The 27,317-nt window shown below is 41.5% G+C and overlaps 2 protein-coding genes across 2 annotated transcripts; one reads left to right on the forward strand and one right to left on the reverse strand.

The window, feature by feature from the left end:
- Positions 1-403: 403 nt before the first annotated feature.
- Positions 404-25,920, reverse strand: LOC136260809 (small ribosomal subunit protein mS29-like). The gene is made up of 13 exons (XM_066054679.1): positions 25,774-25,920; positions 25,627-25,695; positions 24,038-24,121; positions 23,617-23,725; positions 23,475-23,567; positions 12,270-12,400; positions 10,446-10,526; positions 10,323-10,396; positions 10,144-10,222; positions 6,630-6,686; positions 6,484-6,579; positions 617-725; positions 404-568 (listed from the first exon to the last, which is right to left on the reverse strand). Exons 1-13 carry the CDS (start codon positions 25,846-25,848, stop codon positions 483-485), a joined length of 1,143 nt encoding a protein of 380 aa, XP_065910751.1. The 5' UTR covers positions 25,849-25,920; the 3' UTR covers positions 404-482.
- LOC136260810 (ciliary microtubule associated protein 1A-like) lies at positions 25,859-27,317 on the forward strand. Its single transcript, XM_066054680.1, has 6 exons — positions 25,859-26,082; positions 26,225-26,335; positions 26,395-26,508; positions 26,567-26,677; positions 26,726-26,956; positions 27,008-27,317. The coding sequence occupies exons 1-6, from the start codon at positions 26,025-26,027 to the stop codon at positions 27,142-27,144; spliced, it is 762 nt and encodes a 253-aa protein (XP_065910752.1). The 5' UTR covers positions 25,859-26,024; the 3' UTR covers positions 27,145-27,317.

A 27,317-nucleotide genomic window follows, 5' to 3' on the forward strand; every position in this document is an offset into this window, starting at 1 on the left:
GCTTTTATGAAGTTATACACTACATTAAGTGCTTTTGTCTGCAGATAAATTCTAGTCTTGTAAGAGCATAAAATCTCATTGGCAAAAGCTGTATGGTTACAACCAATTCCAGTTCCAGTATTAGTTCCAGTACTTGATAAATTTCCTTTATAGTTCTAGTTCCAGTTTTGAGGAGATCAAGATTATAGTTCTAGTTCCAGTTCCAGTCTTAAGGAAAGCAAAATTATTGTTCCAGTTCCATTTCTAGTTCTAGAACTGGAATAAAAACCGCTGGAACTGGAATTATTTTAGTTCCAGTACTGAGAACTGGAACAACACTAGCATGGCTTCACCGGAATATACTGGTTTCTAAGTAACACCTTATGGTAGCCCCTCTGTAACCACGGTTTCAGTAAAGTATGGCTCCATTGGTTGGATTGAGCATTATGAGGGAAATGATATATGTGATCTCATACAGTTTGTCAATAGTAATAACACACACGCTAGATATAACGCATGATCTTTGACAATTCTAATGGGACTCCACATGTCAAATACCACAATTGCTCTTGAATTTTGAAATCAATCTCTACAACAAAAAATGAATATTAAATTGCCACACAAGATGTTTTCTTACTTTTAGTTATCCAGCCATTTTTAACATACAAATCTACACACTGGTTAAACTCCTGTCTAGATAATGGCAGCACTTCCATCCAGTCATAATCCTTCATCATTTCCACACCCTACACAAAAACTATCATTACATTTTCCTCTCCACTACTCCCTACAAACCTCAATGGTTTCGTATTACAGTGTTAAGGTAAGTGAATTGTTTGGACAAGTGAAGACCATTGAAATGGTAGCCATTCACTAGCCTCTAGCCTTGTGACTGTGGTCAGGCTGGCTGGCAGACAGGCAAACCAAAAATTGGGTTTTTCATAATATTGTAGTGGGGAAGAGTATCCTACTTCAGTATTGGGAGGGAGGGGGATAGGACATGACCACGTGCACTACAGAGCGCTAACAAAAATATTTACTTTAAACGTAGTCATATACTACCTGTTGAAATTAATATATCATACAAAAAACGATTATATTGTAATCATTGATGACCACTGTTACTGTTGATGTGAAAGTCGTCACCGCCACACACTGTCATTGTTGTAAGTCTAATTACTCCATAACAGCAGCCTTTTTCCAATTGTGAATCACACCATTGCACACAACAAACTAAGTAGAACTAAAATATGTATTAATCCCCATCGATCCCCTCCCTCTACTTTTTGTACAGGGTCTATTCAACTCACGTGAAATATTTTCAGTACTTGTGCAATGTTATTACGTATTCACGTGGGCTTGTCCTACCCCCCTGCTTCAGTATAGATGCAATCCCTATAGTTACCATTAATGTGGTGGTTGGTCAGGTTTCTGCTTAACCAGTGTTAAGCCTACAAAGAATGAGGTATGGCTTTAATAAGCAACACTCTCAGTTTTAAAGTGATATCCTAAAGAAAGCAGTGTTTTACGAAATACTTCAGATATGCATGCGTTTGTACTGGCTATACTGAAGTAGTGTATTTTCTGTTGGTTGAACAAAGAGAATTAGATGGAAAATAACCACTTTCTGGAATACATAGTTCACATGCCCAGAGCCTGAACGATAAGCTCTGAAAGACGTGGTAGCAACAAAAAATCACTATGAAGACGCAACAGAAACACACCAGGAGAGACCACCTGCTAGAATTTAGCTGAAAGGTCATGAGGAACAATTCACTTAAATCTGCAGGTGCAGGACAATAACGCGGCAGCCTCCATACAGCTGGGCAAGCTGGAAACGTCAGAACACAACAAGGCAGTGATACATAGAAAGTCAAGGAAGAGCTGCAAGAAGGTGCGGCCACACTAGTTGACAGGCAGAAAATGATTCGCTTGGCTGACTCATTGGAGAACGGTTGGGACGCAGTGGTGGAGTATAAGGGCAATGACTTTGCTGATAATGAAGAGAACAAGAAAATGGTAAATAGTGACTGATTGGCTGGGGTGAAGAGCGAGGCTCTAAAAAACGTGTCAGGCAGATAGCTCCAGTTTGGACCCAGAGTTACCCCCAGCTAATATCACCTGCCCTTACTTTTTTCCTCCCCACCTCAGTTCACACCTCAGTTCACACCTCAGTACGCACCAGCAGTACCCAAATGGCAATGGTAATATTAAAAGGGTCAACTGAGGGCGTGTTAAAGACTGTATCCTTGTGGTAGTAACAAATATGTGTGGCAAGCCAATAGTTTGTGTCTGGATAGTGGTTAGGTGTGTAGTGATTCTAAGTAGCATATCACATCACATGATAAGACCAAGAGTTCACAATATAGGTAATATTATGAACTCTTGATAAGACCATATTCTGAGAAATGTACTGGTAGTATAGGTCATGGCACTACAGGTATAAATAATAGTTCTAAGGTGAATGCATCGGTAAAGTCCTGAATGAAGATAATGGCTTCAAAAGTGTAAATGGGATTCTAAAATAAATCGCAACACTGGGCAGGATCTTAGAAGTGTGAATGCTGACCTAACCATACCTGCCACAGCCCATTTGAAGAAACTCAAGTGCCATTAGCACCCAAACTAGATGGAACAACAAAATAAATGTCCAATGCAGCAAATGTGTCCAGAGCCAGTACTATGGATCCTAGACTGTATCACAACCTGTCCCTTAAAGTTGTCCCAAGCCTTTTCATGAGGACTCTACTCTAGAGAATCACAAATTAGTCACAGAGGCCCTCAGGGACAGAGAACATGTAAAAAGTGGACAAGCAGCCTCACATATGCAGCCCCCTCTCAGTGTTTGATAATGGACTGGAGTCATGGACTAGGCTTGAAACAAGATTATTAACAATAAACCAGACAATTTCTTGCTCTTGTAATGATGGAGACATTATTATTAATTAGCAAAGCCCACCAGGGCAACATGCTAGTGTGTACTACAGATCACAAATGGTTAATTTAGCTAGCTATAATGTTCTTTAAAGCATCAATGTCAATCATATCAATGTTATCAATGTTAGGTTATTCCAACATTAATATGGAGCTAACGCTGCTAGCATATCCTAACGCTGCTAGCATATCCTAACCCTAACCCTAATTTCTTTGAATATTTATGAAACAATTATATATCCTCAGTAGTAACAATGGCTGTAGTTTTAGCTCCTTGCTATTGCTCAAGTACTTGATACTGGATTTGCAGGCTTCAGTAATGGACTAGTTAGCAAATGATGTTTATGTAGCTCATTACATAGTCTCATGTTACACCCCCGCCTGTTGTGTGTGCTTGAATAATACGTCTATAGCTAGCTAGCTCAAGTGTGTTCATTATTGTTTATGACTAAAGTTTAATACAATTATAGTATCACCACCCCACGCTGTTATAGCTCACCCTCGTTTGGTTGTAAATATTCTAATCGATTTTGCATGCATGAAATTTGTGATTTAAAAGAAGAGCAGTACCAGCAGTTAATAATAATAATGTCTCCATCATTACAAGGGCTAGATAATGCTTGGTTTATTGTTAACAAACCGTTTCAAGCCTAGTCCATGAATCCAGTCCATGGAATAAGTAGGTCTAAGTCAAGCTTAGCTATCACCACTTTGACATATATGAACCTCACAGGTATTACATAAGCTTCCAGTGGAACTATGGTGGTAGGGCAATTCTTTGTTGTAAAGTGCTATTATTTGGACTTGCAACTGCTTGATATGTGTTTACTAAACTGTTGCGGCGCTTAGTGAAGGAAACAAGGCCTGCAGGCAACAATATACCTAGACGATGGGATACTGATGGTGTCAGGCAAACAAACTGCTGTCAAGGCCAAAACTAAGACATGTGTAGTCATTAGTAGAGAATACAGCCAAATGTAATTCAGGGGCTTTCCTCCCAAAAAGTATGCTGGCTAGGTGGATTTGGTAGTGGGTCAAATCTTAGTTCCCCAGTAAAAAGTCGTAGCCCTAAGGTCTCCATAAGCTATAGGGAAATAAAAGCTAAGTTCCTGGCCAGTACAATGTCCTTAGGTCTGGGTCCAGTCACTTGCCTAATGACTCATGGCCTGTACTCCCTACTAAATAGCTGTCGCTATGGTGTGAAGCCTTGATTATTCCACAAGAAGCCAAAAGAGGAGCTTTTTTTTACTGTAATAAACCTCACAACACCTAAGGAATGTCAATTACATACAAAACGCTGTATGGGTTCTGGGTTCACAACCTGGATGTTTCAATGGCCAAGGTATATGGCACAGCTATCAGCAGTAGGGTAGTATATTCAGATGCCAGTGATACAGGCTATGGGAGCTATACAGTAGAACATGCCTACCACATGGCCCAAGGGCTATGGACCCAAGAGGAAATATCACATAGCTCCACATGGCAGGAGCTGCAAGCAGTGAGAATGGTTTTAGAGACTTTAATAGAAAAATCAAAGAATGAATGTGTACATTGATTCTCCGATAGCCAGAATGTGGTGAGAATTCTCCAGACTGGAAGGAGAAAATCTGACCTCCAAAATGAGACAGTTGCTTTCTTCTCAATGACCCTGAAGTACCAGATAAGAATAGAACCAGAATGGATCCCCAGAACACTGAACCAGCAAGCTGAATGGCTAAGCTGGATTGAGGATTATGATGACTGGGCCTTTGATTTGGGGTCCTCACATGGTAGACTACTTTGCATGCTCCTACATTGCCCACTTGTACCGCTTCAATTCTGGAACCCATGAAGAAGTAGATGCTTTCATGTGTGACTGGTCAGGTGAGATCAACCCTCCACCCTATCTGATCCCGAGGACAATAAGGAATGCTTTATACACAGCAGTGTGTGGCACCCTTCTTGTCCCCAGATGGTCCTCAGCCCACTTCTGGCCCATGTTGTTTCCCTTAGTGGGGACAGTGGCATCTTTCGTCACACAGGTAAAGGTATTGACAAAAGCAGAAGTCTAATGGACCTCCCAATACAGACCTACTGGTTCAAGGGATCAAGGATGAAAAACTTTACCTAAGCCAGATAGTAAAGTGTTACCATATTTTACAAAAGAGTGGTCAGGTACAAGGGGTCACTGGTCTTGAGTTTGGTGTATTACAAACCTGAGAATTGTACCAACGTGTCTGTCTCCCAATTTGGAGTATCCATAAGTTACCAGGGGGAGTGTCACCATGACTGTTACCAGTCTCAAGTACTAGAGTACATGATTTATATAACAGTTTTACTACTAATGAAGCGCTCCCAGTACTGGACTTTGTGTTACCAGTCTGAGCACTGCAGTACGTGTTATGTAACAATTTGAGTACTAAATACATGTACCAGTCCAACTAAATACGTGTTACCAGTCCGAGAACTGGAGTATGTGTTACATAACAATTTCAGTACTAAATACATGCTACCAGTCCAAGCACTGGAGTGTGTGTTATATAATGCTCTGAGCACTGGAGTATATGTTATATAATTTTTATCGCACTGAGTACTGGAGTATGTGTTACCAGTCTGAGCACTGGAGTATGTGTTACATAACAATTTCAGTACTAAATATGTGTTACCAGCCCGAGCACTGGAGTATGTGATAACGCTCTGAGCACTGGAGTATGTGTTATCGCTCTGAGCACTGGAGTATGTGTTATCGCTCTGAGCACTGGAGCATGTGTTATCGCTCTGAGCACTGAAGTATGTGTTATCGCTCTGAGCACTGAAGTATGTGTTATCGCTCTGAGCACCGGAGTATGCAATACCAGCTCAAATACTGGTGCATGGATTAGTCTGCAATAATTGGCAATGATGAGTGTTAATAATCAATGTGTTCTCTCTCACAGATGTTTTGTCCTTGGGCAGTGGCAAACATCCCAAAACTAGGAGGATCCCAGGCTGAAGCAGCTTGCAGATGGTCCTTATGACACTGTCCTTCAAGGAAAGGTTCCTACTACTACTACTACTACTACCGGGAAATACCTTGGTGCCTTTAGAAGGTGGAAATTATGACACACTGACCACTCTTTGTGACTCTACAGTGTTGACAAGTCATTAGTTGGTAGCTGCACTTAGCAGCTACGTAAGCCCAGTGGTTTCAAAGGGTCATGGAATTGTATGTGGGATTGTGCTATATATGGGATGTGAAGGAGGCTGTTTCATACGGTGTATAAGAAAGGAGGGATATTCTCCCCCACTACAATATTGTGAGCTCTTGGTTTTAGTGAATTTTTTTAAATTCAATATTAAATTTTGATCTTTTGTATTCTTATTTTTAGTGCTGGATTTGATGCCATTAACTTTAAAGATTCTTTTTGTCACATATGATATGGCTTTTTATTTTGGCAGGCAATGCTCATTTTCAGGGGGAACCTTACTACCATACTGTTTGATACACAGCTTTGCTTAAATACTATACACCTACGCTACTTGATAAGTGTTTGTAGCATTTATGAAATGGTCAGACATTTTAAGTAGACTATGCTCTAGTACCAATCTCACTTTCTCTTCTAGCAGCACTTCAGGAGGTGCATTAATTCTAATTGGTGCCCTTTTCATTCCTCTTGTGGACAATGCACCGACTACTGCTGTTGGAAGCTATGGAACACATAATAATTACAATGAACAATTTGAAGGATGTCTGGTACCTCTGATGTCACCAGCTGCTTGACTATTCTCACTAAACTCAGTTGGTCCGGCTCCACCTGTACAAATGACACACCCTAATATGGTAACATGGTAGAGGAAGTTGGTCACATGTCATAACCCTATAACATGTGATATGCAAATACGGTAAGGCTTGCTCCTAGCAACATGCTGTGTTGAGAAGATTTGTAAGGGCTCTAGGACCATAGATAATATGGTAAAAAGGGATTCACAATGGTGACATAGTTCCCATAGGAACTAAATTTTATGTACAAGCAATCCTCATTATGGGTCCAGACTTTAAGTGGCCATATCTCACTAACTCTACTTTACTTCTTCGTGAATTTATCTTGACAGTTTCCTTTTTGCTATTATGGTGAGTGTTATCAAATCATGGTAGTATCAAATCATGGTGGTATCAAATCATGGTGGTATCAAATCATGGTGGTATCAAATCATGGTGGTATCAAATCATGGTGGTATCAAATCATGGTGGTATCAAATCATGGTGGTATCAAATCATGGTAGTATCAAATCATGGTGGTATCCAGCCAGTTTATCTTGAGCTTCATTGCAGGTGTGACACCAATAATTTTTTTTACTAAGAATCATGACAAGATATAAAATATTTTCAGCATTAACAAAGTCCATGAGGATTTGTATGAATGCTATAATTGAGGCTGATTCTGTCAACTACTAAAGACAAGTCAAACCCATAATAAGGATTCTTCGTAGTGACATCACATGACATCACCATTACAAATCCATTTTACTATGTTATCTATGCAGGGCCACACAACACACAGAAGTACAATTTGTCCTTTAGAATATTTGGTACTGACTGAGGTCATTACTTGACATTTCTTTGAGATCACATGACGATATGTGAGAGATCACATGATATGAGTGATTAATCACTTTTAGGTGTTGAGGAACTGTCTCTATCAAGATGGGTTGACTGATTTTAAAATTTGGAGGACATTCACACCTACAAATAATTAACGTAAAATTCAGGTTGCTAGGGGCAATGGTTATTATTGTTTATGTCTATTGTATAGAGAACCCTAAAACACTACAATGTCATATACAACTTGACCACATTATAAAACCAGGTGCATGCCCATTTGGCTGGTGTGCAGCCAAAGGTTGGCATGCCTGGTTTCCAAAATTGGTTTGGGAAAACCATGTGTCTACGTGTCTGTCCACATCCCACGTGAGCAAACAAATTTCGAGCTACAGAAAAAACTTTCACACAATGAATGAAGGCTGTTTACATACCGTATTTATTCTTTTTTTTTGGTTGTGTTCATTTGACGTAAGCGTAAAACTAAAACAAACCAGACTATTAATTTAAAGGGATCCAAGTAATAAAAAAGTAGCAAAACAAGAGTTGGATATTACAGCTGAGAAATTACAGCATAGTTCTGTGAGAAAATCCATACATAATAACAATTACGTTGTTTAATGCCAAAGTAGGGATTTCCCACTGAGCTATGCTGTAATACCTCATTCATTTCTTGTTTCACTATTTTATTGCTTGGATCCCTAAATTAAATATACTACTGTAGTTTGTTCAGTTTTTTTTTGTTACAGATGGCATACAGCCATACATGTGTGACTGTTCTATTAGAATATGTATTAGTGTGACCGCTGTATTAGACTATCTCAAGTCAGCCTCTCATCTACCAAGAAGCATAATCACTATTTTCACCATTCTATCATTATAAATATAGCTAGACTAATAAGAGGTGAGGTCATCATGTTTGAGTAAATAAATTGTTGAGAGGTGTGGTCTCTGTGCTGATTGTTATTAGTCAACCTAGATCATTGATGGGCGTGGTCTCAAACCTATCTTGAAGTTACAAGTATTTACCGGGTATCCAGTACCTCTTACAGTACGTAGCTTAAATAATTTTGTGAAGTCTAAATATGCTGCTCAAGGAACGTACAGAAAATTAATGCCTAGACATGGTAAGGAAAGACAAGGCACGAGGGTACATACTGATCGGAACCCCAAAAGGCACATATCACTGGTGAGTTCATTATTGTGGCGTAAAATGGTGGCCATACACTGCTTCGTTTGGCCTCCAGCCTTGCAGGCAGGCAGGCAGGCAGGCAGGCAGGCAGGCAGGCAGGCAGGCAGGCAGGCAGGCAGGCAGGCAGGCAGGCAGGCAGGCAGGCAGGCAGGCAGGCAGGCAGGCAGGCAGACAGGCAGGCAGACAGGCAGGCAGGCAGGCAGGCAGGCAGGCAGGCAGGCAGGCAGGCAAGCAGGCGACCGGCCAGCCATTTGTAAGTTTTCTAATGCTGATGTTATTCTGTAAAGATGATTTTCATCACATAAGATGTCTCTAGGATGAATTTTAAAGGCAGCATTTTGGGCAGCACTGTCACTTTAGGGAAGAACCCTACTTAAACAGTGCCATGAATTTCAGAAAAGGAATGCAGATCTTTAAGATCAGCAGGCAAAAATGACTGCCGGCCTTTACATCAAAAGAAATTTTGTGTGAAGGTCAACCAACATCAATATAATATAATACAGTAATTTGACTGATTACCAAACTGAATTGGAGGGTGAAGTGGAATTCCCCTGAAGCAATGATACTGGCAATAAATTGTGCAAACAGAGTAAACGGCTGAGGAAATTTTAGCCACTGTAAATGATTATAGTACTTTGAAATATGGTACAAATATATGAGTGACCCCACACAGGCAAGATGAGATGAATTCATCAGGAACTTGATGATGTCTGCAAAAAGTTCTTGCTGCAGCTCACAAGATGGATATAGGATGACATTGGTCACAATTGGCTATCAAACTCTAATCCAAGATATTACTAGGGTCCCAACATAGCTAAGGTGTACTTCATGACCTCATTAATAAGACCACCTCATTATAGTGACCATGTCAAGTAGGTCCCAAACATAGCTAAGGTGTACTTCATGACCTCATTAATAAGACCACCATGACCTCATTAATAAGACCACCTCATTATAGTGACCAAGTTAAGTACCGTATAGCCTAAATATTTTGAGGGGGGAAGTTTTCGTTGATTTCGCAGTTTTGAGGGTTAACAGCGAAACTTTTACCTTTGAAATATTTAGACATCCATATAGCCTAAGGTGATTAAATTTAGCAATACAGTAAATTTAGCAATTTTGTATATTGGCAAAATTAGCACTAACAAAACTTAGTGATTTTATGAATTTGTAAATTGATGTAATTAATTAACCATACATTTTGCAGGTTTAGCATATACTAAATTTAGCAAAACAACCAAAATCGCTAAATTTAGTGTATTGCTAAATTTAGTATATTGCTAAATTTACTCACCTTGAGGTACATTTCGGGAGTGTTTGTTTTATTTTTAGCAACATTGCTCAACCGCTAAAAATTAGCCCCTCGAAATATTTAGGCTATATGGTAGATCCCAAAGCGTCTTCATGACCTCATTAATAAGATCATCTTGTTATGTTGCTATAGGGGTCAAGCTACAAACATAGGTACAGTAATTATTACCCAGTTTCCTTCACTGTTTCTAATTGACGTTGGATTAAACAGTCCATTAAAGCCATCGATGGCAACAAGAACCTTCAACCTATAAAATACAGCACAATACTTACTACATACACACATACATACACACACACACACACACACACACACACACACACACACACACACACACACACACATACTTATTTTCAGCTTTCAAAATCTCTTCCAGTACTACAGGGATGACATCAGTTGAAAACCTTGGTCTTACCAATCCCTATACAGTGTCTACTAAATGGTGTGCATTACATACAATAGCTACCCACCAATTCTATCACTTTCACTAAATTATCACCAGCAGATGATTGTGCTTGGTTGGACCAGAAGTGAGCTTTACTAACTTTTAACTATAAGAACATCACAGCAACAACATTAGAGTGACTTGTGGGACTTGCTGTAAATGATTACAGTTTGGTAGAATATCATGTCAAGAAATTTGGCACGTAAAAGTCTATCATGTAGTGATCAACTGATAATTGGTGAATAAATGTACTGATGGGTTAGGGTTAGGTTAGGGTTAGGGTTAGGTTAGGGTTATGATTAACTAATAATAAATGTCCTGACGCTACCAAACTTTCACCATTTGTGACCTGATCTTGGAAAACTTCGGCACATTGATCAATTTTTCTGTTTTATAAGTTAAAAGAGGTACTGGGTGTTTATCTTTCTTGTGTTAAAGTTTTAGCTCGATATCTTTAAGCATCCCTGAGATATGGCCAATTTACTGTCCTGTACATTACAAACTAACTTTTATAGTAATGCATTGACTTCTGTGAGTGATTAAGTGTGACAAATCACTTTGTTGACAAATAATTCCATTCCTACCATCTAAAATACATAAAGAGAGATTTATTCTTGGTACTTTTTGCAATTAAATAACATGTATTATTGTCTAAGACTTAGGTTTAACCATTTCATCACCTGAACAAATCACCCAAGTTAATTGGTATCCCACACATGTGAAATCACTACATGGTCTGACATAATCATCAATATTATATATAAGGTTTAATAGTGGCTTTATCCAAATGTGAAAAAAAATTAATTTTAAAAAAAATGCTGAAATTTTCAATTGAGTTTTCCAAAAATCCTGCATGTGCCAAAATGGTAGGTTTCCCAAAATCAGGTCACATTTATGGACATCACTAGCAGGTGGAAACCTTGTCACTAGCACATGGACACGAGTCACTAGCAGGGGGACACGTGTCACTAGCAGGTGGACACATGCCACTAGCAGGCAGACACATGCCACTAGCAGGTGGACACGTGTCACTAGCAGGGGGACACGTGTCACTAGCAGGTGGATACGTGCCACTAGCAGGCGGACACTTGTCACTAGCAGGGGGACACTTGTCACTAGCAGGTGGATACGTGCCACTAGCAGGCGGACACTTGTCACTAGCAGGGGGACACTTGTCACTAGCAGCCTGCTAGTGACAAGTGTCCGCCTGCTAGTGATACGTGTCCACCTGCTAGTAGGTGGACACGTGTCACTAGCAGGTGGACACATGTCAGCAGGTGGACACGTGTCACTAGCAGGTGGACGCTTGTCACTAGCAGGTGGACACGTGTCACTAGCAGGTGGACACTTGTCACTAGCAGGTGGACACGTGTCACTAGCAGGTGGACATATGTCACTAGCAGGTGGACGCTTGTCACTAGCAGGTGGACACGTGTCACTAGCAGGTGGACACTTGTCACTAGCAGGTGGACACGTGTCACTAGCAGGTGGACACGTGTCACTAGCAGGTGGACATATGTCACTAGCAGGTGGACACTTGTCACTAGCAGGTGGACACGTGTCACTAGCAGGCAGACACTTGTCACTAGCAGGTAGACATACTGTATAGCCTATATAATTATTTCGAGGGAGAAAATTTTTGCTGATTTCAAGGTTTTGGGGGTTAACAACGAAAATTATACCCTTGAAGTATTTAGACTCCATATAGATTTAATCTGCAAAAAATCTATTTGTAGCTACATTGCTCAACCTCAAAAACATTTCCCCTCGAAATATTTAGGTTATACGGTATTTAGGTTATACGGTATTACTGGCAGGTATACACATGTCACTAGTATGCAGGAAATACCTGTTTAATAGTGTGCTGGTTCACTACTGACAGCCTATTTAGCCAAGCAGTGGCTTCAGCTGGCTGATCAATGACATCACGATCTTCAGGAGATGGTCTAGTCTCAAACTGTGAGTGTGTCCAACCAAACACTATAATAGATAAACATTTCATTAGTTTACAACACAACCTAAGAGTCATATAATTATCAGTGTTGAGGGCAACATGTAAGGCCACGAAAGTTAATTATATGTTTCTGGTTTCCTTCCTGGTCATTTTTTTGCTGAACAAATTGTGCAATCATTTGTAATAATTATATCTGTCGAAAGGTCATGTCTTGTAAACATTCTTTCCTTATATAGATGCACTAAAACTTTATACAATAACTTTGTTTTTCCTTATAATTCCATGTACTTGCTATGAATGTAGTGTACCCATCAAAAAGTTGCAAAAAAAAAACAAGCCTGGTCACCTGGTCAATTTTGGGGATTGGTAGGACCAGAAACATACAATTAACTTTCCACAGCCTAACATGTTATTACTTTTCACAGTAAAAAGCTCACAGGCTAGTAACACATCACTGCTCACTGAGTCACTACTCACAGGCTAGTAACATGTCACTGCTCACTGCGTCACAACTCACAGGCTAGTAACACGTCACTACTCACTGAGTCACTACTCACAGGCTAGTAACATGTCACTGCTCACTGCGTCACAACTCACAGGCTAGTAACACATCACTGCTCACTGAGTCACTACTCACAGGCTAGTAACATGTCACTGCTCACTGCGTCACAACTCACAGGCTAGTAACACATCACTGCTCACTGAGTCACTGCTCACAGGCTAGTAACATGTCACTGCTCACTGCGTCACAACTCACAGGCTAGTAACACGTCACTACTCACTGAGTCACTACTCACAGGCTAGTAACATGTCACTGCTCACTGCGTCACAACTCACAGGCTAGTAACACATCACTGCTCACTGAGTCACTACTCACAGGCTAGTAACATGTCACTGCTCACTGCGTCACAACTCACAGGCTAGTAACACATCACTGCTCACTGAGTCACTGCTCACAGGCTAGTAACATGTCACTGCTCACTGCGTCACAACTCACAGGCTAGTAACACGTCACTACTCACTGAGTCACTACTCACAGGCTAGTAACATGTCACTGCTCACTGCGTCACAACTCACAGGCTAGTAACACATCACTGCTCACTGAGTCACTACTCACAGGCTAGTAACATGTCACTGCTCACTGCGTCACAACTCACAGGCTAGTAACACGTCACTACTCACGGACTAGTAACACATCACTGCTCACTGCATCACTACTCACAGGCTAGTAACACGTCACTACTCATGGGCTAGTAACACATCATTGCTCACTGTGTCACTACTCACAGGCTAGTAACACGTCACTACTCACTGTGTCACTACTCACAGGTTAGTAACACGTCACTGCTCACTGTGTCACTACTCACAGGCTAGTAACACGTCACTACTCACGGACTAGTAACACATCACTGCTCACTGCATCACTACTCACAGGCTAGTAACACGTCACTACTCATGGGCTAGTAACACATCATTGCTCACTGTGTCACTACTCACAGGCTAGTAACACGTCACTACTCACTGTGGTACTACTCACAGGCTAGTAACATGTCACTACTCACCAGGCTAGTAACACGTCACTGCTCACTGCGTCACTACTCACAGGCTAGTAACACGTCACTGCTCACAGGCTAGTAACACATCACTGCTCACTACGTCACTACTCACAGGCTAGTAACATGTCACTACTCACCAGGCTAGTAACACATCACTGCTCACTGCGTCACTACTCACAGGCTAGTAACATGTCACTGCTCACAGGCTAGTAACACATCACTGCTCACTACGTCACTACTCACAGGCTAGTAACACGTCACTGCTCACAGGCTAGTAACACGTCACTGCTCACTACGTCACTACTCACAGGCTAGTAACATGTCACTGCTCACTGCGTCACTACTCACAGGCTAGTAACATGTCACTGCTCACAGGCTAGTAACACATCACTGCTCACTACGTCACTACTCACAGGCTAGTAACATGTCACTGCTCACTGCGTCACTACCCACGGGCTAGTAACATGTCACTACTCACGGGCTAGTAACATGTCACTACTCACTACGTCACTACTCACAGGCTAGTAACATGTCACTGCTCACAGGCTAGTAACACATCACTGCTCACTACGTCACTACTCACAGGCTAGTAACACGTCACTGCTCACAGGCTAGCAACACGTCACTGCTCACTACGTCACTACTCACGGGCTAGTAACACATCATTGCTCACTGTGTCACTACTCACAGGCTAGTAACACGTCACTGCTCACAGGCTAGCAACACGTCACTGCTCACTGCGTCACTACTCACTGCATCACTACTCACGGGCTAGTAACATGTCACTACTCAAGGACTAATAACACATCATTACTCACGGGCTAATAATCTATAGTGGGTAGTAATCTATAATGGGTCACTTTGACAAGTCACTACAATGATACGATAGATGTTAATAACATTGTGGGGGTAAGCCTGAGTGGGTTGTGTTACTTATAATTTTGTGTGTGATTGATGACTATAGCAAACTATGTGGTGTGGTATTTGGTATTCTGTAGTGGAGAAGAACGGGCAGATTTATTGTGCAACTAAATATGCTAGCTAGTTAAGAGCAAAAGTGGTAGCTATATTTAGTGGAAAGGCAAGAGGTGATGAAGTTATAGCTAGCCAGATTCAGTGAAACGTCAGCTACTGATTCAATCAGTTTTCGTCATCGACATTAATGAACACAATCAAAAACATGAAAGATAATACAATTTCAACTGTATCACAACATTCTGTCAGTGATTGATGTGCTAATACATGCAAAAGTTTGTCTTGTTGATTGCATGGCTAATTATCAAACAATATACATTTAATTGGTTGATGTGTTATTATACTGTTGTAAATGATTTCAATGTCAATATTTAATTATGTTGGTAGCATTGATTGTAATGCAATAACGTTGCGAGTATAATGTAGCTATAGACATCATGGGCAGTGGAAATGGGGGGGGGGGGGGGGGCTAGGGGGCTGAAGCCCCCCTCAGAATGATATCACACCGAAATTAACCGTGATAAAGATCGAGATACTCTAATAGAGCAGTCACTCTAATAAAATAGTCAGTGTGTAGCGAGCTATGTAAGGATTTTTATGTAGTTTATCGGCTAGAAATGGTAGCTGGTGAGGTGGAAAGCTCTTGTCAGTCGGTTGTGACCTTTTTTTTTTTTTTTTTGGTCTCACCAAACTATAGAAATAAGTCTGGGTCAGCCCAGCCCCTCCTCATATCAACTACTTCCTCTGCCACTGTTAGACATTGGCAACAAAAATATGACTAATGATCTTTGGCTGGCAGGATGATGACGTCCATTACAGTAATAATATGGTGATCAGAGTACAGAGATCGCTGACAAAAGCCAAAATCGTATCCATGATGTCATTTCATCAATTGGGTTGGCAGGGTGATGGAGATCATTGACGTCACTAGCTGGAGTGGCAGAATGATGCAATTAATTGGTCAGTGTTATTGGGGTGGTGGTTCATGGTGACATTGATTTTTCAATGTTAATGTTGTTGGGGTGGCAGGTTCGTGGATTGTGTTGTTTGACTTGATTCTACAATGTTATTGTAGATTGTAATACTACTGGGATGGTAGACCCTATAAGGTGACTTTAACTTGATTGGCAATTCTCAGACAAATTCTTTATTGGACCCCACCCTCTCAGTGCTTGAAGCATGGCATCTTTCCTAGCCCAGCATTGCAGCCTGTTGTCCTTTTCTCTTCTCTTAACTAATCTAGCTTCCCTTCATTTTGCTGTTTCTCTTGATCTCCTAGCTCATTTCTTCTTCTATAAGCTGCTATTTTCTATTCATTATTGTCAATAAACTAATTTAATTATGCAAGACTCAAAATTGAGTATAATACTAGTCTATTAATAAATGTACTTAAGCCAGGTGATAGCTGTAATTAACGCAGGTACTGGCTGATCAGTAAACAACATTATCAATTGATACAAACAGAGATAATAGACACCCTACCTAGATAATAGACACCCTACCTAGATAATAGACACCCCTACCTATGCTACAAACGACATACGTACCCTTATCTGGATCTTCAGTAAATAACACTGATAATTCTTTGTGTCATCAACGATGTACATGTAAGTTTTCCAATTTTTGTCATAGTTTTGTGCACAAACAATCCAATAGAAGTCCTGCTAGTGCGGGGCTTGCTCAGGCTCGCCCCAATTACCTTTGCACCGTAATTACCTTATAACATAGTACACTACTATTGGCAGTGTTGGGCAAGTTACTTTGTAAAAGTAACTAGTTACATATTACATATTATTTACAACTGAACTATTTAGTTACAGTTACATATTACCCATAAAATAAAGTAACTATAATAATATTACATATTATATTACTTTGTGTCCACAGCCTTAAGCTGTCACGTGTGAAATTACCACTTTATCACGTGACATGATTGCGTTGTTGTACAATGTGTAAATCTTGGTTATAAGTAAGAAGCTGGTGAATAAGCTTCATTCAGTAGGCTTCGTTACTTCGTTGTGGCTAGGCGTTACTCTAACGAGATTAGTAACTTCGTTACTTGTAGTAATAACATTACGTAATATTAGATTCGTTATAGTAACTATATTACTTAGGTAACCCGTTACATTGCCTGTTTTTATAGCATATTTCGTTATTTTACTTAATTACCACAAAAGTAATAATATTACATAACGCGTTACGTTACTCCCAACACTGACTATTAGTAAAGGAAAAGCCAGCATGATGGACTGGAATATGGACCATGGACTGGAATATGGACCATGGACTGGATCTGGATTGTATCAGTGGGCTTCACATCACCAGATACTGGTAGTCGGAACAGAAGGCTAAGTTTTTCTCAAAATAGTAGCTAACTGACTATTACATGTCATTTAAGCAGTAGCTGTAGTGTTGCTCTCATGGCCAGCCTATACCTACTCAATGATGAGGTGGTCTGGCTGGCTACTGTAAAAAGGCAAGGCAGCTGGGTATCTGAAGATTTCAAATAAACAACTTACAAAAGTAAATATTTTATGAAACAAGGGAGGTCATCTACACTTACAGCACATTCAACTTTCTACTTCAGTTGCATACAGCCTGTCAATAGTATACCTGGTCCATGACATACAGCCTGTCAATAGTATACCTGGTCCATGACATACAGCCTGTCAATAGTATACCTGGTCAATGACATACAGCCTGTCAATGGTCCATGACTGAAGTAGGGATTAAAATTAATGTCCACTAGTATCCAATACTGCTAAGTCGTCGTGAAAGAAAAGTGAGGCTAGTTTAATATTGAAGTCCCTAGAATGCAGCTGGTTATAATGATGCTCAGAATAGGACAGCAGCTTATTGGGTTGAAAGCAGGATAGCATACCAGCTTGATCAAACACAATAGCAATAATATCCACTGGTTGATGGTAGCCTGTGGACACCACTGAACTTGTCCGTTCAACACAGCAAATGTAGTTACAATGTTATCTCTCATATAATCGAATAGTTTTAGTTATACAAATAAAATGGATGCAGTGACTGTGTTACCTTTGGGTGATTAGTTACTGTTCGCCTGCAAGGAAGATCACCCCTATTCACTGAAGGGAACTAAGACACTGATGCAGTGAACAAGGCACCTAGTTTGGACAATAACACAATTACTTTATCGTACATGTTCTGAGAGACATTAGACTTTTCCCTATACAGTATTTACTTGGTTAACGTTGCACCTTCATTAGTAGAGTGGTGCAATGATCAATTTTGACACTGGGGAATCAGTTCCGGTACAAAAACCGTACTGTATACCCTGAAGAATGTAGTTGGAAAGATCGTAGTCTGGATGGTGGCAGAGGCATTGTTTCCAGGCATCTAGGTGCAATTGAGCAGAGACACCTGCAAGCAAGTCAAGGGTCAATACCTGTAGTCGGCAAGTCAAGACCTGTAGTTGATCCTGATTTGGCTGTGCTGTTCAGTCTCAGTAGGTCATTATGTATGCCCCATCCTTTCCTGTGGAGGTTGGAATTGTAATTGATGTACCCCCAAATAATATACTTAAAAGGACCTTCCCTCCACCCAGAATGCAATTTTAAGCCGCACCTCATTGAGGTGGGTGATTACAGGTTGGAGTGGATAGTGGTGGGAGGGGTGGTGTGAGAAGGGTACCCTAGAATTTGGTCAGACACATTAATAAATTATTTACCATATTTACTTGATGAAATGCCATGGCATTATCTTAGTTGATAAAATCAATGTTGTGACTATTCGAATTTGGCCACCAGTTGATGCTCAAAAAAGATGTTGAAGCCCGTATTATCTCTAGTGTCTGCTAACAAGAACATGTTGTCAGCGCAACAACATCCTGGAGTGATTGATGATTACTTTAAAAAGGAAGTTGATCTTTCGAACACCCTTGGCCCATTCCCATCAACATCTGCTCCAATGGTTCATATCAACTGATTTGGGGTTACCCCCAAACACCAACAAGGAAATGGTGCCCAGAGGAGGCAAGTATCAACTGTGCCATAGACCCAAACCTGTGCTCACTAAAGTACATTACTGTAGAACAATACTGGGAGAAGGCTCCTTGATGGCCAAGATAGACATCAAGTCAGCCTATTAGTTAATACTATTATCTCCAGTGGGCCACCACTACTTATGGGAAGGACAACATCTATGCTGATGCCAAGCTCCCATTTGGCCTTAGATCAGCATCCAAGATATTCAATGCTTAAGAATAGTACATTGCATCAGTAGGAGTTGAGGTCGTATACTACTACTTTGATGATTTTGCTGTCACTAAGATTAGAGCAATGCTGTCAGAGCCTTGGAATTCTCAAAAGAGTCTGTAGTGAGCTGGGCATACCTCTGGCGCCTGAGAAACAAGTACGGCCTAGTGCAATTATTGAATTCCTGAGTTATATAATCATTGACACATCCCTATGCCTAGCAGCTGACAAGTACAATTGTAGTACCTTACTGAGGAATGGAAGCTCCTGTAAGCATTTGCAGACAAAATCTCACCCGTCATGCACCAAGAAAGGACTAGAGTCGTTGTTAGGAGTTACGCACCACAAGGGGGGGAAGACAACTGGGGCATTTTGCCCTAGGCCCCACTTTGTAAAGGGCCCTAAGGAGGCCTCATACCATAGTAGCTGCCCTATAGCTACATTTTCCATGCATACAATAAACAGACGTACAAAAGTGTAAATCTTCCCTGTAGACACGAAGACACAAGAAGATACCATCTATTAGCCAGCAAGCTCAATAAGTAGCAATGAGTATATCTTCAGTGGAAGCAAACCATTATTCATATAATACATCTTATAAGGGGCTTATTAGACACTGTGACTTTTACTTAAGATCGAGATACTCTAATAGAACAGTTCAGTAGAGTAGTCAGGCAAATATTCAGTTAATGTTAAAATCAGTCTGGCATTTCCTAAGTGGCATGTATCTGGCAGAAAGCTTGCTAGCTCAAGACACCCTAATAGAGCAGCTATCCTAATACAACAGTTAAATAAACATTGTTATACTATGGAAATCATGCCATATTCAATCTCAGAGGTCTAATTCCTGGGGGAGGGACCTCTGAGGTTGGCATACTTTGCATGCTAAAACAGTTACCTAGCTAGCTATAAATAGGTGGTGGATGGGGGGGGGGGGGGCTGAGACCACCTCGGTCTGCTGAGGGAGGGCTTAACCCCCTTCAGAATGATATCTTGCTGAAATTATCCTTCTTGGAGTGGAGCGAAAACCATGAAAAAAGAGCATTATATTCTAATAGAATACTCAAATATCCTACTATAGCTGTCAAAGGCTTCGAAGAAACGTGTTCCTAAAAGTAATCTAAAACATGTCTACAGTGGGAATCGAACCATTGAATGCTTGGTGTCTTACCACTGTACCAAGTGTTTCCCACTGTTTTGCACTGCTGTGTATATTAACCCTGTAGTTAATATTGTCAAAACAGTTTGTTTAAAATACTTTTGACTAAACAACTTGGTGTTTTATTTGAAATACTTCAAATTGTACCTTCTGGTGAATTTGAGACATTGTAAAAGCTAAAATGGCTACAGCTTCTGGGGGGGGGGGGGGGGGCTGCTCCCCCAGACCCCTCTACTGCCAGACTCTGGTCAGCACACCATCACATCAACTACTTCTTCCGCCACTGCTTATCAGTTAGTGGTTTGCTTTTAGTTGTAGTTTAGTAGCTAGTTAGTTTAGCTTGTTCTTGTAATGTCTTTTTGTCTGTTTTTCCTTATTAAAAATTATGGGATATAGGATCCCACATTCTAATTTTGCCCTGGGGCCCTGAGAAGATCATCTTTATGTCAGATGCTTCAGGATCAAGGGGCTGTGGAGCATGGTGGGGAACAGAATGGTTCCAGTTGCAATGGAATTACCATTTGCAGCGTCTTCAAATGAACTCATCCTGGTGCTGACAGCCTCATTTCTATGGAGCTAAAGACACACTACATACACTGTTCTTTGCAAAAGCACATTTTCAATTTCAGTTAAAGGCAGTGTACATTCCAGGGTCTCGCAACACACTAACCCGATCGCCTACCTAGAAATCAGGCAGGTATACCTGAGGAGAAAGTTTATCAACTGCTAGGAATAAGCATAATAGCACAGGGACTGACTCAGACACAGAGAGGGTCAGGACATTGTAGTGGGAGCAGAATTCAGCAAATCTATTAGAGCTTTCTGGTTGTTGTTGTGGCATGTTCACAAAAGTACTGATCCTGGGTTCTGATCAAGATCCAGGGTTCTGATTCAAGATCCAGCAACCACTGCAGGAGAGATAAAGGGACACATGAAGGAAAATATCACCACTAGGGTGTTGTCCACAAAATCTGGCCAATGGAACTTCACCAGATCCTGTCTGAACAGTGTAGATTTAGGGAGTGCTTGGGGTGTTGAAGCATCCCCCCCACCTCTTAAATTAATTTCTGTGTTAGTTAGGAAGCATAGCAGAAGCCATGTTCTGTACCGCAAACGTATATCGTACCATACACACATACCATACACGTACAGTATATGCCATATGTCTTGAGTCAGTAGGAGGACTATTTTAACACAGAGATTAGATATACAGTATGATAATTCAGTCTCCCCTATCTTGTTAGTCTGCTATATAGATGGCTGGCTGCTATCTATTCCATGTATCTGATGCAATGTAGTGCACACTTCCTAAGCGGTGTATAGCCTTTAGTGCAGTACTTAACCGGTAGTTTATAGCTATAGGCTAGCTACTATTATTGCTAAACTAATTTTTTAATCTCAACCTTCCTGCAAATGTCACACCCCCACCCCCACGTATAGGTCTTGTGTGCCCCTCTCCCTTGTGTGTGTAACCTCTTCTCCCTTGTGTGTGTAACCCCCTCTCCCTTGTGTGTGTAACCCCCTCTCCCTTGTGTGTGTAACCCCCTCTCCGTTGTGTGTGTAACCTCCTCTCCCTTGTGTGTGTAACTTCCTCTCCCTTGTGTGTGTAACCTCCTCTCCCTTGTGTGTGTAACCTCATCTCCCTTGTGTGTGTAACCTCCTCTCCCTTGTGTGTAACCTCCTCTCCCTTGTATGTAACCCCCTCTCCCTTGTGTGTGTAACCTCCTCCCCTTGTGTGTGTAACCCCCTCTCCCTTGTGTGTGTAACCCCCTCTCCCTTGTGTGTGTAACCTCCTCTCCCTTGTGTGTGTAACCTCCTCTCCCTTGTGTGTAACCTCTTCTCCCTTGTGTGTGTAACCCCCTCTCCCTTGTGCAAGTAACCCCCTCTCCCTTGTGCAAGTAACCCCCTCTCCCTTGTGTGTGTAACCCCCTCTCCCTTGTGTGTGTAACTTCCTCTCCCTTGTGTGTGTAACCTCCTCTCCCTTGTGTGTGTAACCTCCTCTCCCTTGTGTGTGTAACCTCATCTCCCTTGTGTGTGTAACCTCCTCTCCCTTGTGTGTAACCTCCTCTCCCTTGTATGTAACCCCCTCTCCCTTGTGTGTGTAACCTCCTCCCCTTGTGTGTGTAACCCCTCTCTCCCTTGTGTGTGTAACCCCCTCTCCCTTGTGTGTGTAACCTCCTCTCCCTTGTGTGTGTAACCTCCTCTCCCTTGTGTGTAACCTCTTCTCCCTTGTGTGTGTAACCCCCTCTCCCTTGTGCAAGTAACCCCCTCTCCCTTGTGCGTGTAACCCCCTCTCCCTTGTGTGTGTAACCCCCTCTCCCTTGTGTGTGTAACCCCCTCTCCCTTGTGTGTGTAACCCCCTCTCCTTTGTGTGTAACCTCCTCTCCCTTGTGTGTGTAACCCCCTCCCTGTTGTGTGTGTAACCCCCTCCCTGTTGTGTGTGTAACCCCCTCCCTGTTGTGTGTGTAACCCCCTCCCTGTTGTGTGTGTAACCCCCTCCCTGTTGTGTGTGTAACCCCCTCCCTGTTGTGTGTGTAACCCCCTCCCTGTTGTGTGTGTAACCCCCTCCCTGTTGTGTGTGTAACCCCCTCCCTGTTGTGTGTGTAACCCCCTCCCTGTTGTGTGTGTAACCCCCTCCCTGTTGTGTGTGTAACCCCCTCCCTGTTGTGTGTGTAACCCCCTCCTTGTTGTGTGTGTAACCTCCTCCCTGATGTGTGTATAACCCCCTCCCTGTTGTGTGTGTAACCTCCTCCCTGATGTGTGTGTAACCTCCTCCCTGATGTATGTATAATCCCCTCTCTGTTGTGTGTGTAACCTCCTCCCTGTTGTGTGTGTAACCCCCCTCCCTGTTGTGTGTGTAACCCCCTCCCTGTTGTGTGTGTAACCCCTTCTCCCTTGTGTGTGTGTAACTTCCTCTCCCTTGTGTGTGTAACCCCCTCTCCCTTGTGTGTGTAATCCCCTCTCCCTTGTGTGTGTAACTTCCTCTCCCTTGTGAAACCCTAGATCTACCCCTGCATGTGCACAGTGATGTCATAAAGAGGTGTGGTCTGGTCATGTGAAACTACTTATTGGAAGGGTAGAGGGGCTACGGACTTTTCCTAGCCCCTCTACCTCTACCAATAGAAGCGGTTAGGGGATACCCCTTCCAAAACATGTTCACATAGGAAAACTCCTAGTACACACTCACCATTGGCGATGTGTATAATGGTCCATCCTGTCTGGAAACAATGTTGAATGACTTGAGCTAACACTGTAGTCATCCCACACCCGGTATGACCATCTTATACTGGTGAAGGCTACTAACTGATATAAATAGATCAGAAGGATACATAGAAGGTGTCTCGGCTTCACCCCTGTTGTTGATGCATTATCAAGACTGTCACAAATGATGTTGGTCTGTTTCCTTATCAACCAGTCTGCCTTCTTAGTAACCTCAATCTGACAAAATATCATTTTACAAAGTCATGACTTGACATGTATGTGTCTGTATGTATGTATTAAAAGTAGCCAACATGGCGGCTTAAAGTTACTATCACACCTCTCTAACTCTCTACTCACACTGAATTCTCTACTATCAGCAACATACAAATGACATAAAATAAACTAAACACCAAAGAAGCTTGTCGTCATAAAGTTTCAAGGAGCAGAGATATTTAACCATCACACCACTCCTATTGTGGGATATGCTATGTGCTAGCTAGCCCCTCCAAAGTATCAAGTTGTACACACATAAGATTGTTGTATTGCTACCTGTTTAGTGAAGCTGTGTGGTAACCCAAGAGGAAACATCTCCTTGCTTTCCTTGTCCGTAATTCTTCCAATCTTGAGCACATCCTATACAAGATGATATATGGCCCATTAAGTTGGTCATCTAATAAGTCCATGGGGGAATCCTAGTCCCCCTAATCACTAGGATAGTTTGTAACCCCCCTGATCACTAGGTTTGTAGTCCCCCTGATCACTAGGATAGTTTTAGTACCCTCCTTCTTCTCCCGATCACTAAGATAGTTTGTGGCCCCAGGGTATTTCCCCTGATCACCCTCCCCTCCCCAGATCACTAGGATAGTTTTGTATCCCCCTGATAGTCTGTAGCCCTGATCACTAAGGTTGTTTGTGGGTGGTTATTCTTTATAGCTGTAACTATCTCATTACAAACACCCAAATAGATTAAAAACTTCACGTGATAGATGTGCACACCAATGCAGTACATAATGCAAACACAGAATATTAATTTCACACATCTCGGATAAATAATACACCTATCAAAGTTTCGCCTCACCTACCCCCATGCGGGCAAGGAGGAAGGGATTTGCTCTAAGTCTAATTCCCCTATAATGGGGCGAAATGGTAGATCTAATCCTCCACTTGAGCATCTCGATCCTTGATTCAAGGATTGCCCAATTTATACCTGGGGCATAAATTTCCATCGTTATGCTGCCCACATGGGTGTAGGAGGGGAAAACTTTGATAGGTGCATATTCTATAGTAGCAGATGGGTGGGGCTATTACATCTTGTGATGTTGTAAGGGACTTGGGAATAATGATTGACAATCAGTTTCATGATCATTACTACCAGTTATTCAAAGACTTTTCAGAATTTCGACCACATTACATTCATCAACTTGTATAAATCATGTATCTGCCCAGTGTTAGAGTATGGTAACATCATCTGGGGACCACAATACATTCTAGATCAAGAACAAATAGAGAAGATACAGAGAAGAGCCACAAAATTGGTCCAGGATCTGATCGCCTCACTGCTTTAAACTTGCCATCACTTAAATACCGTAGGCTGTGTGGAGATATGATAATGATCTACCAGCTATTACACAGCCATTTCAGTCTAGATGCATCAGATTTGTTTACTACTGCAACTTCATCAACAACTAGGGGTCACAATTACAAGTTATTTAAACCTCAAGCAACATCAAGAGTGAGATCTACTTTTTTCACTGTACGAGCCATCAATGACTGGAACAGTTTACCCAATCACAGTTAATACTCCCACACTTAATGATTTTAAAAATTTTCTCAACAGTAGCTGGTCTACTTTATTGTATGATTATTAATTAGTTAATTATTTTGTATATAAGTTTTTGCTATGTAATTGCAAATTTGTTACATTTTTTGTACAGATCAGGCTTTACAGGCTCCTTGAGCCTTCTTCACCTGTACCACAAATAATAATACTATATTATTCGCAGGTTATTTCTTAGAGAGGGTGCTGCAGGGTTGGCATTAATTGTTCACATAAGCGCCAAAAGTAATAATCATTACAATTCTAATTAATAAACGCCCCATACAGGCTTACACCTACAGTACACGCTAATCGATCTCACCTTCTTTCCAACCTTCCATTTAGCAGCGAGTGAAGCGAATAGCCTGCGCGATACTTCCTGCAGTGTCCTCTGTAAAATATTCTAATATTTTAGCATGCTCATTGATTCATCTAAACACAATGCAACCACACCACTATTCCATCTCACCTCGGGACCTAAACAATTCAGGTTACTGCGTACACTTAACAAGTAAAGCTTTCTTGTGCACGCGCGCGCCGCCATACCAAATCAGCTGGTTGCTAGTGGTTACATCTGTAACAATATGGCTTCTTAGATGTTTGCAGAGGAGGTTGAGCAGTTTAAAAACAAACTCTCCAGCAACGACTAAAACTCTCTCACTTGCTCGGCGGCGAATACGTGCATCCTTGTAGTGAAGACCTTAACTAGCAACGATCAAGATGGCAGAGACGGAACAGCAGCAAAATCCCAGGCCCCAGATTGCAGCCAGGGAAAGAGGTTTGATTTAATCCACTGATTTCACCATTCAAAGCATTCATTACACGTTATGGCAATAAACACATTTCAGCTATTTCATTGCTTGTTTCAATAAAAGAAAGGTGGGCGTGGCTTATTGTAGTTTTGTTCCACGCTCATTTAGGTCCTGGTCCGGCGCGCTATGCCTTACCCACAGTGTGCGGCATGATAGGACATGATCAAAGAAGGTATCAGTATCCTTCCTACACGTTTGGAATGAAACTGGGCAGCTCCAGTAAGTTATCAGTGCGGCTGGCACTGAAATATTGTAATGTGCTGTTGCTCTCTACAAAGTTTTCAAGAAAGACTTTAGTCCTGGGCCAGCACATTTTATTGATCCAACGATCACTAGACATGGTAAAGATGGTACTCCACAGTATTCCCTCTACAGTAGACACAAGGGATTCGGTGAGTACAGAAACCATGATGATTATCTCGCAATATAATATCTATACTGATGATACAGACCCGTTCAAGACTCCTGGGCCTGGCTCATATGCTCCTGAAAGGACTCATCCACAAAACGAGAAACATGCACCAGTATATTCCATGAGTGCCAGGACCAGATATAGGAAACGTGAGCATTTACTAGATCTATGAGTGACACATCATGATTGTTCCACAGGTGATAGTACCCCATCTCCTAACACTTATAGTCTACCCACCATGTTAGGCAGTAATGTACCTAACAATACATCTGCTGCATCATATTCATTTCCTGGAAGACCTAAAACTGGAGGATTTGTTTCAAACTCTACCACCCCAGGGGCTAATGCCTACAAGGTGATCGAACCTGATATCACCAGTCGTAAAGCTCCATCATACGGCTTGTATTCGAGGAACTATATGCCAGGAGGTATAGTTACAAGTGAGATTACAAGTGCATATATACATAGTTATCTATTAGATGCCACCAAGAAGCCCGGACCTGGTGCTCACAGTCCTGAGAAAGTAACCGTCAACAAAAAAGCTCAACCATCTTACACTATGGGTGTACGCCACTCTGAGTATCTGTGTCCTCTAATTATTGATGTGTCTGATTGATTTGTGTGCCCCAATATTCTTTAACTGTTTTATTATGGGCTAATGCTTGTTGTGCTTTGTATCTTTATAGCTAGCTACAGATCTCTTTCTCTTTAGTTTATATTTCTTTAAAGTTGTATATTTTGCAAATTGCTGTGTTATGGTCTATTGTATTAATATTTCAACCACGCTGA

Source organism: Dysidea avara, chromosome 7 (genome assembly GCF_963678975.1).
Source record: "Dysidea avara chromosome 7, odDysAvar1.4, whole genome shotgun sequence".
NCBI lineage: Eukaryota > Metazoa > Porifera > Demospongiae > Dictyoceratida > Dysideidae > Dysidea > Dysidea avara.